General features: G+C 37.4%; 1 protein-coding gene across 1 annotated transcript in view; it reads right to left on the bottom strand.

The window, feature by feature from the left end:
• The window catches only part of LOC150086001 (somatomedin-B and thrombospondin type-1 domain-containing protein-like), a 97,352-nt gene that overhangs the window by 30,314 nt on the left and 53,903 nt on the right, over positions 1-13,135 (bottom strand). Inside the window, exon 2 of the mRNA XM_090373645.1 lies at positions 1,360-1,554. Coding sequence (XP_090229771.1) covers positions 1,360-1,554 — 195 coding nt within the window. The remainder of the gene's footprint in view (positions 1-1,359; positions 1,555-13,135) is intronic.

The raw sequence follows: 13,135 nt of genomic DNA, 5'->3' as shown, positions 1-13,135 counted from the left end.
AGTTTCACAGAACTATCTGGAGCAGGTTGGTTGACGGATGTGTACAAAGTGGAAGTCGTTCTTTTAATTTTGTGTGTGGTGATGTCTCCTGCTACTGCTTGCTTTCTGCAATTCTCTTCAGGATACTGGACTAATGATGTCATGAATTCCTTTGATTTCCTTGAATTGGACTTTCCAGTCTGAATTGAACTATCATTGTACTTGTGTGTTATTCTTATTTTTATTGATTTGTTTATGTACAACCTTTGTAGCGTCATGAATTTTATTCCTCTGTTATACATTTTAATTGTGCGCTTGCCTACTGTGTATATTTTATGTTAATAAATAAATAAAAGGAATGTTCATAGGAACTTCAAATGCTGAGATTCCCTCTGGGTTTGCAAGGTGGTTTCATTAAGTTCTCTTACTTTCTCTGTCTCTGGTACAGTAGGGAAACAGATCAGCAGTCGGAGAAGAGAATTGTCTGCCAGAACCAGAATTTAGCAACCAAACCCTTGCACCGTGAGCATTTGATTTGACTAATCTTCCTGAAGAAACTGGTATTAGTCATAGTCCAGAACAGTGGTATTTATTCATAGACAATTCATATAGAAGTTTGAAAGCCGTGTTTCTTCATAATGTAAATACGTATACACCCATCCATCCTGTTGCGCACTCGCTTTATACTTTCTAATTGTTTGCCCAGAAATGCCTGCAGTCGTTACGCCTTATAGTGAATTTCTTTCTTGGTAGCATTAAGGGTAAAAATTAAAAAGATAGTTGACAAGTTGATTGAAAATTACGATAAAATGGGATGCAGAATTTCAATCAAGCTCCACACCTGGATTTTTTCAGACCAAATCTAGGCAACGTTAGTGAAAAGCATGGAAAGAAATTCCAACAGGATATACAATCAATGGAGAATATGATCATCCCAAAGCAAAAAATCAGGCATTATAGCTTCGTCCCACCAAAAAATGGGATGAAACTATGATGAGCGACTATCTGGTTTTTAGTTCGGGATGGCACCAATCACAAAAAGACAGACATTCAAATGCACATTTTTAAGGAAAATTTTCCGATTAACCTAAGGAGGATTTGCACTTTTTAAGTCGTGATTTTTAGCTTGCTTTTTAATTTTAGCAAAAATAAATACGCTATCCGTACTAAAGTTAAACACTTTTAATAATAAATCTAATAAGAGGATTACTGCAGAATTTACTCCTTTTTTCAATCACCTTTGAGCAAACCATTGGATGTTATGCAAAAACTAAGGTCATATTCGGAATCAGAATTCCCAAATCCATAAAGAAACAACAAGGAAAACAGACAAACAGAACTTTTTTTTCCATTATATTTAATTTTAAAGTTTCAACTTACCACGCCTGGCTTTGGCGACGGATTTTACTTCACAGCGTGTTCCATAACAGCTTCTCCTCTGCAACAGCTCTGGACAATGGTGACCTCCGTTTCGGGATTCTTTGATGACTAATCGTTCGCGAGTCATGATTCCAGTACCACAGTCAGCACTACACTGCGACCACGGACCCCAGTCAGATACATCACAATTGGTTACTGAAAATGACATGAAAGTAAATTAATGAATCAAATAACTGAATTGATATAAACTAGTGGCTTATCACCCTATGGTGCAGCTACATCAGGGCGCTGGCGCAAGGTGGGCAGGGAGATGAGAAAAATGACTGTGTTAATAATGAAACGTTGCACTATGGCGCAATCTCGTGATGATATCACAATGTTATAAACTATAAGAACACGCATAAATACACTGAACATAAATATGACTGCAGGTAGAACACAAATAAAATAATTGCATGCGACCGTCCGGTATCACCGCAAATCGCAGTTCTCATAGCTTGATTTTAAACTTTGCAGGAACGCTGATCTAAGGTAGGGATGAGCAAGCTACGCCCCTCAAATTGACTTGCCAAAAAAAAAGGAAGCAGCGAACACTGCTTCCCGAAAAGTACTGGGAAGGCTGCTTCCCAGTACCTGTCCACGCCACCAGGAGGCTGGCCACAACTGTACACGTAATATCCCAAATGGACTATATCCAGCACCCAATACTTTTTTTTTGTTTTTTTTTTTTTTTACCTATCTCCATTGAATGTGGAGTTCAATTGACAGTACATGATAGTAGGAGATTGTTGGCATCCATAGGACTTGTGCTATTTCCTATGGGTGCTGGATATGAGGTATGTTGAGGGTCTAACGGCTCCTGGGATTTCTCCCATCCCAGGAGCCTTAGACCCTCAACATACCTCATATTCAGCACCCATAGGAAATAGCACAAGTCCTATGTATGCCAACAATCTCCTACTATCATGTAGTGTGGTCAAAACAACAATGAATCCCGCATTAACTGGAGATAGGTTAAAAAAAAAAAAAAGCATATTCACTTGAATTAATTCAATTCATTTAACCTAATATTAATTAAATACATGTAAAGGCTCCTCCAAGACAGTATAGTGGTTTCGCCACTTATCACCCATTTCGTAGAGGTCTGGGTTCGATCCAGTCGACAATTGGAGGAATTTATAAAGTCTTCTCAATATAGACTATTGAGATATTCCGGCTTTCAGTCCACACAACATGCAAGCACACACTTCTACAGGCATAATGCACTTATACGGATATAACTTATGTTGGGAGCTATTAAAATAACAGTTATTAATAACATGTAAAGATCAAGTCAGGTTACATAATCTAACTGTTAGATTATGACATAACATATAGATACACAATGTTACGTTACGTTAGTTTAGGCAACTGCTGTATCTGCTGTATCGAGATGATTCACCTAAGTAATACGGAAGCCACTTACATTATCAAACATAAGTTATTTTTGGGATTTCAGTGGAACACTTTGGGATTTCCGTTATTTGAATAATAAACTAAAACATATTCTGAGGGTTTTTCTTTTTAAGGCGCGTTAGCATATATATATATATTTTAAAAGTTTAAAAAATTTTCTCGTTTTTTTTTAATGGAAAAACTTTTCTCAAGAAACAAAATAAAACAAAGATAAATTTCGTCAAGATTAATCCGCTTTTTTCCCACATTTGTTAGTTGATCATTCAGTTAAAGACTTCACTCTAAGTCCTGAACCATTACGTTTCCTAACGCGCCTAAAATATAAAGCACTGCTTTTGTCATTTGTCTTATAATTGCACCCAAAATTTAACATCAGAAACTAAACCTAACAGGAGGTGGGGGGAAGTATGGCGGAAGGAGTCGAGACAAAATTCGATGAAATTATTCTCATGCAATGAGAAGTGGTGTGTTGAAAGGATTATCTATAGCATCAATTCAAGCTGTCCTTTGTCACCAGTTATGAATTTCATTCGTTACTCGTAGATTGGAAAGGAAACTTGTGAAAGGAAATATCGATACACTTCGCCTTGTCAGATATTATGTGATAAGGAAATATCAATATATTTTACAATACACTTAATCTAACCGTTCATTAGGCAACGAGGCTGGCTACTTTATTTCGTCTTCAAATTATATTCTGGAATTCAAGTAACTTGACCTTTTATTATGTGTGGTACTGTTTGAACAGTTTAGCAAACGTACTAATTTGTAGAAAATATAATTTTTTGAAATAGCCTAACCCATTCTTTCAATAGGTGTGGTAAGGGATTTAGGGTTGGGCTGCTTTATGTTCAGAAAAGACAACACAAAAGTCCTCCGTAATAGTGTAGTAGCTTTGCTACTTTTCATTCGTTCGGAGAAGTCTAGGTTCGATTCTGGTTGTCGACTGGAGGAATTTCTACAGTTCTTTTCCATCAACGCTGTAGTTAGCCTGTTAAGGCGGAAGCAACAGGATTTTCCCGGTGAGTTATTTCGGATTATTCCGCCGGCACAACATGCAAACCGGCCTGTAAACATACAGTTGTGCAATATGGTCTATGTTGTCTAAATCCAACAACAAAGAACACAAAAATGCAACTCTGCAAAGTACGATCGTAGCCAACTACCAATGAAATTCATGATGAGTGATTGCAAACTTTTTAGTGAATAAAGACATGACAAGACACACCAACACTCTGCTCCTGATAACATGAGTCCGTAATACCTCAAGTTTTCTTAAATGTCCTTGCTTTATGGTATCCTTGACACGGGTTTAAAAAGTACTGGAGGGGGGGGGACAGAAAGAGAGAGAGCACTTTGTTCAGGGCCTTCTGAGCTTTAACTTTTGCCATGATGCCCTAACAGTGTTTTATTCCCCAGCTGTTTTTAGCCAGCCATTGGTCTCCTTACAACCGGAATATACCAGTATTTCACTGAACTATGGAGCATTCCATAAATAAATTCTACATAAATAAGTAGCATTTCTTCAGAAAACTAAACGCCATGATAGAAATGCCATTACACAAACTTACCACAATGAAATGGCAAAACCGTTCCTAAGAAAGAGACACAAAGATGAATGATAACGCAAAGATGAATTTGATCAAGATTAATTGTTTTTATTCACATTTTTCAATTTTTCCTTTTGACTTTTGTATAAAATATAATTTTTAAAGAATGGAATGACAAGCTAACAAATTTTCTGTAGAAACGATGCCTAGAGAACGAGACTAAATTGCACTACAAGCATTTCGCTTCTTAAATTATTGCAAATCTTACATTATACAGCTTCTATTACAAGGGTTCGTTTTTTTCCCAAGGAAAAACGTCGGATAAAGAACTTGCCCCCCACCCCCTTCTTTTTTAACTCCCTATTTTAGCCGACTTTACGAATCAATCATCCCAGTGTGGAAGCTTTCAAGCTTGAATGTTCTGTTCATCCATAAATTCTCAGAATTTATCGTCTCTAGGGTAGGTAAAGACAAAGGAACAGGTGTGTATCAGGTGCAAAATTGAAAGCTAGGCTCGCAATAACTGGCTTCCTATGGCAAACACAAATATTCACCTCCTAGTAAATTTGCCCTTCATTGAGGAGACTACGGCTGCTTTATTGTTAATGAGGGGGAAAGGAATGAGATATGGAGATCTATGACCTCGAGACGGTAGGATACAGCCATCACATGGCAAGTTCTTGGCTGTGTGCCAGAGAAGTCGTCCAACCCGCTGTAGTTTACAGCAGGGAGGACTACGGACAATACAATGAACGTTAGAAGAACAGCACTAGCATCTGCTGTAATTCCACTCTTACAGCTTCCTTCATTCACGTGATCGGCATTAACTTTCCTAAAAAGTAAAAAAAAAAAAAAAAAAAAAAAGGAATATGTTTAACCAATGGGAAGAATTCCAAGGTTAAAATAGAACTTAAAAAATAATAATAATAAAAAAAATAATAAAATTGCACAATAACCCAATGAACTTACCGTTCATTGGGTTATTGTGTAATTTTATTTTTTATTTTTTTTTTGCAAGTAAACAATATCTTTCCAGTCTACCAACGAATGCTAAACATGAAAGGAAGACATTCGGTGGACACTGATTCAAAATGAAGAGACAGGATAGCAGGGTGCTATGTTAAATATAAAATATCTCTCAACTGAGCAGGCTTGGATTTATGCATAGGAACAATAAGCTACGGCACCAAATAAGCCAGCGATCGTGTAATGTGTTCTAAATGTTCTGATTTGTTTTCTATGATTTTATAAAATGCTATTCTAAATTTGTAAGAAAAGATGGAAATGATAATTTATTTATTTATATACACGTTTCTCACACACAGGGCACACAGACCCTAAATAAAAGGTGAGAACGCTAGGAATTACATAAAATAAAAAACAGTAGTAATCAATATAGAACTATAATTAAAATACAGTATATACAAAATTTACATTAAGAAAAGGGAATAAGGAGCAAATTCTTATAGATCGATGGATTAAAAGTAAAATCAATATTGTACTTATTTATTACCTGAAGAAAACGAAATAGAGGACTACCAAGTAAGTGATGAGTACGAGGAACAGGCAGTGAGAAATTAATTTTATAACGAGAATTCAAACAGGGTATAGCGAAAGGTATTTGTTCAAGAAGAGATGGAGAATCGATAACAGAGTTTATGATATTGTAAACAAAAAGAGACCCATGGAGTTGTCGTCTAGAGCAGGGGTCCCCAACCTACGGCCCGCGGGCCGGATCGGGTTGCCAGATGATTTCATCCGGCCCGAAAGACTATTTCATCCGCCTCGTCGAAATTTATTCTATAGAAATCTTTTTTGGTTGCTACATATCGTATGTAAGGATATTTTTAATCAAAATTTAATGTAAATGCGTCTAAAAATATAATTTTGCAACATTGTTGCAACTCTGTGCGCTTCCAATTGGCAGCAGTGTTTCTTGCAATGTCGGAAATCCCAACAGTGCGAGTGCCCAAGGCCATAAAAGTTTATAGCCTCGAGTATATAAGTGCCTGTTAAAACAACTGCTAAACACTAATCTACATATTAATCAAGTATTAGTGAAAGAATTGTATGCAATGCGTTCTTTGCAGTTTGCAATGTAAAGATGAGTACGCGTATTAATCTTTCTCCTGGTCAGCTGTTCTCATTCAGACCGTAGTCGTCGGGCCGCTGCACCGATTATCATGCGCAACAATTTATTAGTGCTATTTATATAAATGCATATTATTTTTAATTTTATTTAACTTTGAATTTTTAATTTTAATTTTAGCGAATCAAGATGTCAAGGAAAAGAAAAAATTGATTCCGAATGTCGTGTCTTCAATGAACTTTAGTCGATTAATTATTTTTTTTATAAGGGACAATAACCGATGTACCTGCCTTATATGTAAGAAAGCAGTTTCTGTGTTGAAAGAATATAATTTGAAACGGCATTATACGACAAAACATGCCTCAACTTACGATAAACTTCAAGGAGAGTTGCGAAACAAGAAATTACAAGAGCTGAGCTTTGATTTCAAGAGGCAACAACAACAGATGACATGTTTCACTAATCAGAATTTAAATTTAATTAGAGCTAATTTGCGAGCATCTCAAATCATTGCTGAAGAAGGGAGGGCTTTTACTGATGGCGAGTTTGTGAAAAGAGTGTGCCTATCAATTACAGAAGAAATATGCCCTGATCAAGTTAAGCACTTCGCTGCTATAAGTTTATCAGCGTCAACTTTAGCAAGAAGAATCGAAGGCTTGTCTGGTAATGTTAAAGATCAGTTGAAACAAAAAGTTACATATTTTATAAATTTTTCGATTGCAATTGATGAAAGTGAAGATATTACCAACACGGCACAGCTACTCATTTACATACGCGGTATAAATCAAAATTTTGAAGTCACAGAAGAACTGGCTGCACTTGAATGCTTGAAGAATAGAACCTCTGGTGAAAACATTTTATAGCGTATCAAAAGTGTTTGAAGACCTGCAGCTTGCTTGGGAATTGTTGACAGCAATTACGACCGATGGTGCAAAGACTATGGTTGGAAAAAAATATTGGTTTCATCGGCCATATTAATAAATATTTTAATTCCAAAAACATCGAAAGGCTTATACAGTTTCATTGTGTTATGCACCAGCAATCGTTGTGGGTTAAATTTTTGTCTTCGAACTCAATCATGCCGACTATAATTAGTCTTGTGAATTTTATACGCAAAAATGGCCTGAACCATCGTCAGTTTAAAATTTTCTTGGAGGAAATCGAAAGCGAATATGGCGATTTGTTGTATCATACGGAGTAATGTGTTAAAAAGATTTTTTCAACTCAGAACCGAAATAGACATATTCATGAACGAAAAATTAAAACCAGTCCCAGAATTAACAGACTCTAAATGGTTATGGGAACTAGCATTTTTAGCAGATATTTGTGAACATTTGAATACATTGAATAAAAAACTCCAAAGTCGCTATCTACTTGTAAATGACTTGTTCTACAATATTAAAGCATTTCAGACAAAATTAGAATTATTTAAAAATCAAATTGAACAAAATAATTTTTCCCATTTTTTGTGTTGTGAAAATTTATATAATAATAATATGCCCAATTGTGATTTTTCTACCGACAATTTTGTCCGAAATCTTGAATGGAAGCATTTGTTGATCGATTTGTTGATTTCGAAAACAATAGAAAATTATTTACATTATTTCAGAATCCATTTGATGTAAATGTTTCGCAAATAGATAAAGATCTACAATTAGAAATCATAGATTTTCAAAGTAACGATAGCCTGAAAACATTATTGAAAAATGAAACATTAATTAACTTTTATAAAAATTTGACAGAAAATGAATTTCCAGAATTAAAAAAATTAGCAAGAAGAATAATTTCTATTTTTGGTAGCACTTACCTATGTGAACAAACATATTCAAAAATAAAATATATAAAATCCAAACATCGATCAAGAATGACATTTGCAAGCCTTTTTTGAACATTTGCAAGACTTTTTAAGATTGGGAACTTCTACTATTAAACCTAACATTTCAATTATTGCTAAATCAAAACTACTACTCATTGATTTACTATTTCTGTAATATCAAATGTGATTATAATAATAAAAATTGTGATTTTTAATATGACTATAGCTTTTTTTTTTTTTACAACAAAAATCCAATGCATATAATTTTTTATAGTTTTTTTTTGTAATAACAAATGTGATTATAACAATAAAAATTGTGATTTTTGATATGACTATGGCTTTATTTACAATAAACATCCCTTTTATAATTTTTTTTATATAGTTTTTCTATCTTGTACACCCCGCTTGACCTGGTGAAGTCGCTAAAATTGCATTTTTGGTTTACGGTATTTTTAGTCGTCAAAATTGCACCGACTCTGGCCCGCCATTTGTTATGAATTTTCTATGCGGCCCTCCGATGAAAAAGGTTGGGGACCACTGGTCTAGAGTAAAGAGGAATGATTCTGAAGCGATCATAAAGAGCTCCATAATATCGACGGTGAAAGGCAATGCGATTTCAATAGCATAAGAATTTAATTTGAATTCTCTCAAGTCTGAGAATTGAGAATTACAATATATATGTTGAATAAATCATCTATATTGCAATATACGATGATATATTGCAAATAAAATCGTTATCGTATATATAATTTACAATAGATTTTAGTGGGAAATAAGACTTCTGCTCTACTGGAAGTGATTAAGTTAAAAAAAAAAAAGAAAAAGAAAAGGGAGACAGGGTTTATATCTTCCCATCTGTATACTGTATAGGTGAAAGTTTCCAGTTGCACTCTTCAACCCACCGTCTTATGTTTTGAATGTTATTGTATTTAAAAACTAAATGCACAAGCCATAATTCCATATGGGTTTAAATTAACTATATAATATCGGTGTAGATACACCATAGTTACCACTAACGTAACCTGTTATCTCGTTGTGAAGGTGGCCACAATGAGATATGATTAAAACGATTCTATAGTTAATTTAAAGCCATATGGAATTATTCCTTGTGCATTTAGTTTTTAAATACAGTATCATTCTGTTCATCATTTGGCATCTCTCATATTGTGGAATTAACTTCACAACTGTGATGGAATGTTTGCATTACCAAGGTACCTGTCTACCCACCATTGATAGGCCAGTAAACTTGGAATAGTGCTACTTCGTTATTGGGTGATATTTCGAAATAAATTTAAGGGAAGTGTTTCTGGATAGGGTAAGTTTTAATATTAATTCTTTTTTGCTGACCCTGGTAAAGCTCCCAGGGTGGGATCAAGTGTTTGGTTTTTTTTAATGAGCTTCTTCATACGTGAGAGGACTTGGGAGTTCACTCTAGACAGAGTGTGAACCAAGACAGGTGATTGAAGGATTGGCAAAATGTGTGAATTTATCGAAATTGCAGGGGTTTACTCTCTTGGCTATGAGGAAATACCAAGTAGTATGTACGGATTGCGTGACTAGAGATACATTGTTGAGAGGTTTTCCTTTTGAAAACAAAATGGTACACCCCCATTTGGTGGGGAGTATCAGAAAGTATATAACTATATCCAATTGAAATGCCGAATATGTATTTGAAAAATTCACTGGAAGAATGCGGTAAAGTTATGAGAATAGATATGAATGCGTGGGAAGGTTTCCCATAGCTATATACGGGAAAAGTTACGGTGCAAATGGAAAAGCCGGTTCCTAATTTTATTTATGTAATGGGAAACCGACTACTTCTGAACTATATAGAGGGGTAGAGAAAAAAAATGTTTGAAATGTGGTAGCTCGGACCATTTAGGTATACATTGCACGAAAGGGCGGTGTTTTAATTGTAAGGAAATTTGGAACGTTAGTAGCGCCCCTCGACGTGGGCACCTGTACGTGGTGAGGGGGACCTCCCAGCGATGCTGCTGGTTTTCCAGATTAGCATCACTGGGATCCAACGCGCATACATTGGTTCCAGGGTTACATCGTTGGAATCCGGCGTGTGCAACTGTGCGCCGCGACCCATGGAATTCGGAAAGGGGGGATCCTGGTGGTTGAGGGGCCCAGCCTTAATACACCACTTTGGCCCTGCTTCGACAAGACGGGTGGTCCCGGACCGGCCCGACTGGGATCAATCGGCGGGTGGTTCTTACTGCTAGGGTCAACTGTGTTCTAAAAAGTATTCCAACCTTTGGTCCTGGGACGGGATCAAGGCTTATTGGAAACGTGAGTATGGTGCTCCTAAGCGAACTTGGCGTCCCATTCGTGTACGCAGTACCTGCTAGGTCACGACTGGGCGTCCCCTCATAGGGCTTCGTGGTGGGTGAGGTACTTAGGGCATCGGAAATTATCTTACTCATATGAGTAATTTAAATTCTATTTCTTCTGGGGCCCCAACAAGGCCCCTATCTAATCGAGATGAAACCACAGAAAACACCTCTGCAAAAAGAGCGAGAACTGAGGATACACCACAATCAGTGACACCGCTTTTCCTCATTCTCCATTCCACCGGAGAGCAGTCAATTGGAAAGATGTCACCCTTCTTTATCCAGAAAAGATTAGAAGGGTTGGCAGATCACTCAAATCTGTAAAACGACTGCGTTCTGGCGACCTTTTGGTCGAAGCTATAAATATAAAACAGGCGGAAAAAATCCTGAAAGCCACATCAATAGGGGGAATACCTATCACCGTAACCCCCCACAAAACTTTGAACTCTTCACGAGGTGTCATTTCAGAGTGGGACCTTCTTCATGTCTCTGAAGAAGAGATCTGCTCTGAATTGAAAGAATAAGGAGTGCCGGCTGTCAAAAGAATATCAATGCGAAAGGGTGGGAATCTCGTCCCTACCCGAGTTCTCATCCTAACATTTAATACCCCACGGCCTCCAAGTTCCATCAAGGCAGGGTACTTAAACTGCCCAGTGAGGATTTATATTCCAAACCCACTGAGGTGTTTCAAATGCCAAAATTACGGCCACTCACAAACAGCTTGTCGTGGTAACCCTGCCTGTGCTCGATGTGGTGCGAAAGACCACGAGAGCAAGGAATGTTCAGCTTCCAAACCGATCTGTGTAAATTGCCAACAAGAGTATCCTGCCTACTCCAGAGCTTGCCAGCGGTGGAAGGATGAAAAAGAGATTCAAAAACTGAAAGCAGAGCTGAATATCTCCTCCCAGAGGCTAGAAAACGCATACAACCAATAAATAGCGGGAAGCCTTCATATGCTCAGAAGGTTTCTGCGAAGTGCACTATCGGTACACAAACAGAGATAACTGTACCACCAAGAGAGTCATTCACTCCGATTGCACGCTATTTATTGAGTTCACAAAAGCCCACAAAAAAAAAAAACAGTCAGCTGCCACTCCTATATCCGTACCTCCTAGTGCTCCACCACTACCAAAACCAAGTGGTAAAAAAGAGCAACCAATAATAACAGAAACAATGGATGTAGAGGACAAGGAGATACCGGACGAATCAGCCTTGGAACTCTTTGTGGAGGAAGAAATGGACACCGGACAGCGTCCATACTTCCCCAAAAGAGATAAACCCAAGACTGATAAAAGTAAGCCCTCAGCAACTCGGAAGCCGCCCGATGGACCCACCAAACCAAAATAATGGCTAAATTCCTACAATGGAATTGTCGTGGATTCCGGCGAAATACTGATAACATCAAGGCCCTCCTGCAAAAACACGAGCCAGTTTGCTTTTGCTTGCAGGAGACTTACCTAAAGGCAAATGATGATCCCACCATGAGTAACATCTCAATTTTTCGTAAGGATAGAATTGCAGATGGTCCTGCTCATGGAGGAGTCGCTATCCTTGTGGGCAACCAGACCCCCAGTTCAGCTCTTGCTAATTACAACCAGAAGAGAGGCTGTTGCAATTCGCCTTACAGTGGGATTTTTATTAACCATGTGCTCTATTTATTTGCTACCTGGGACTGACATTTCCCAGGAAGACCTTGATGATCTTGTAATGCAGTTGCCTTCCCCTTTCTTACTTCTCGGGGATTTCAATGGACATAATACCCCACAGGGGACGAGTCATAGAGCGTATGCTAAATGACAATGATCTCTCCCTTCTAAATATTGGAACAAACATTTCTTCCACATGCCGACCCGTACGTTTTCTGCCATTGATCTATCTATCTGCTCCCCTTCTCTTCTCCCTTTACTCACTTGGGAAGTGGAGGAGAACACATATGGAAGTGATCACTTCCTTGTGATAACCTGCTTAAACACTGAGAGACCATGTTTGCCTTTTAGGTTACCACGGTGGAAGTTTGATCAGGCTGACTGGAGTGCCTTTCAACACCTGGCAAATTTTGACATCTCTGCAGTCAGTCAGGAGCCTATCAATGATGCAGTCACATACATAACAGAAAATATTGTCTATTCAGCTGCAACTACAATTCCAAAAACGTCCACCCGGTTTCCTCCGTTTCCAAAACCATGGTGGAATCCAAAATGCACAGCAGCCAAAAAGGCTCAAAAAAAAAAAGCTTGGGGGATATTTCGACGATATCCTACCACGGTCAATCTATTAGCCTTTAAACGTGCACAAGCTAATGTTGTTGTTGTTGTTGTTGTTAAATTTGTTGGTGCATCAGCAACTTAGGCTATAATGCACTGGTTACTGTCTAATATCTTCTTAGTTTGTCTTACACATGATATGGTTCATATATTGTGATATTTATTTATCAATTTTAGAAAGAGAAAAATGTCATTCATGTCCTCACGATCTCCTAGAACATTCTGTAATGATAACCGGCTGGAGTTATGAAAATGAGAGAAGAAAG

This window comes from Mastigoproctus giganteus, chromosome 5, assembly GCF_048544385.1.
Source record: "Mastigoproctus giganteus isolate SK-2022 chromosome 5, ASM4854438v1, whole genome shotgun sequence".
NCBI classification, from domain to species: Eukaryota; Metazoa; Arthropoda; class Arachnida; order Uropygi; family Thelyphonidae; genus Mastigoproctus; species Mastigoproctus giganteus.
This window is presented reverse-complemented; position numbering and strand designations above follow the sequence as displayed.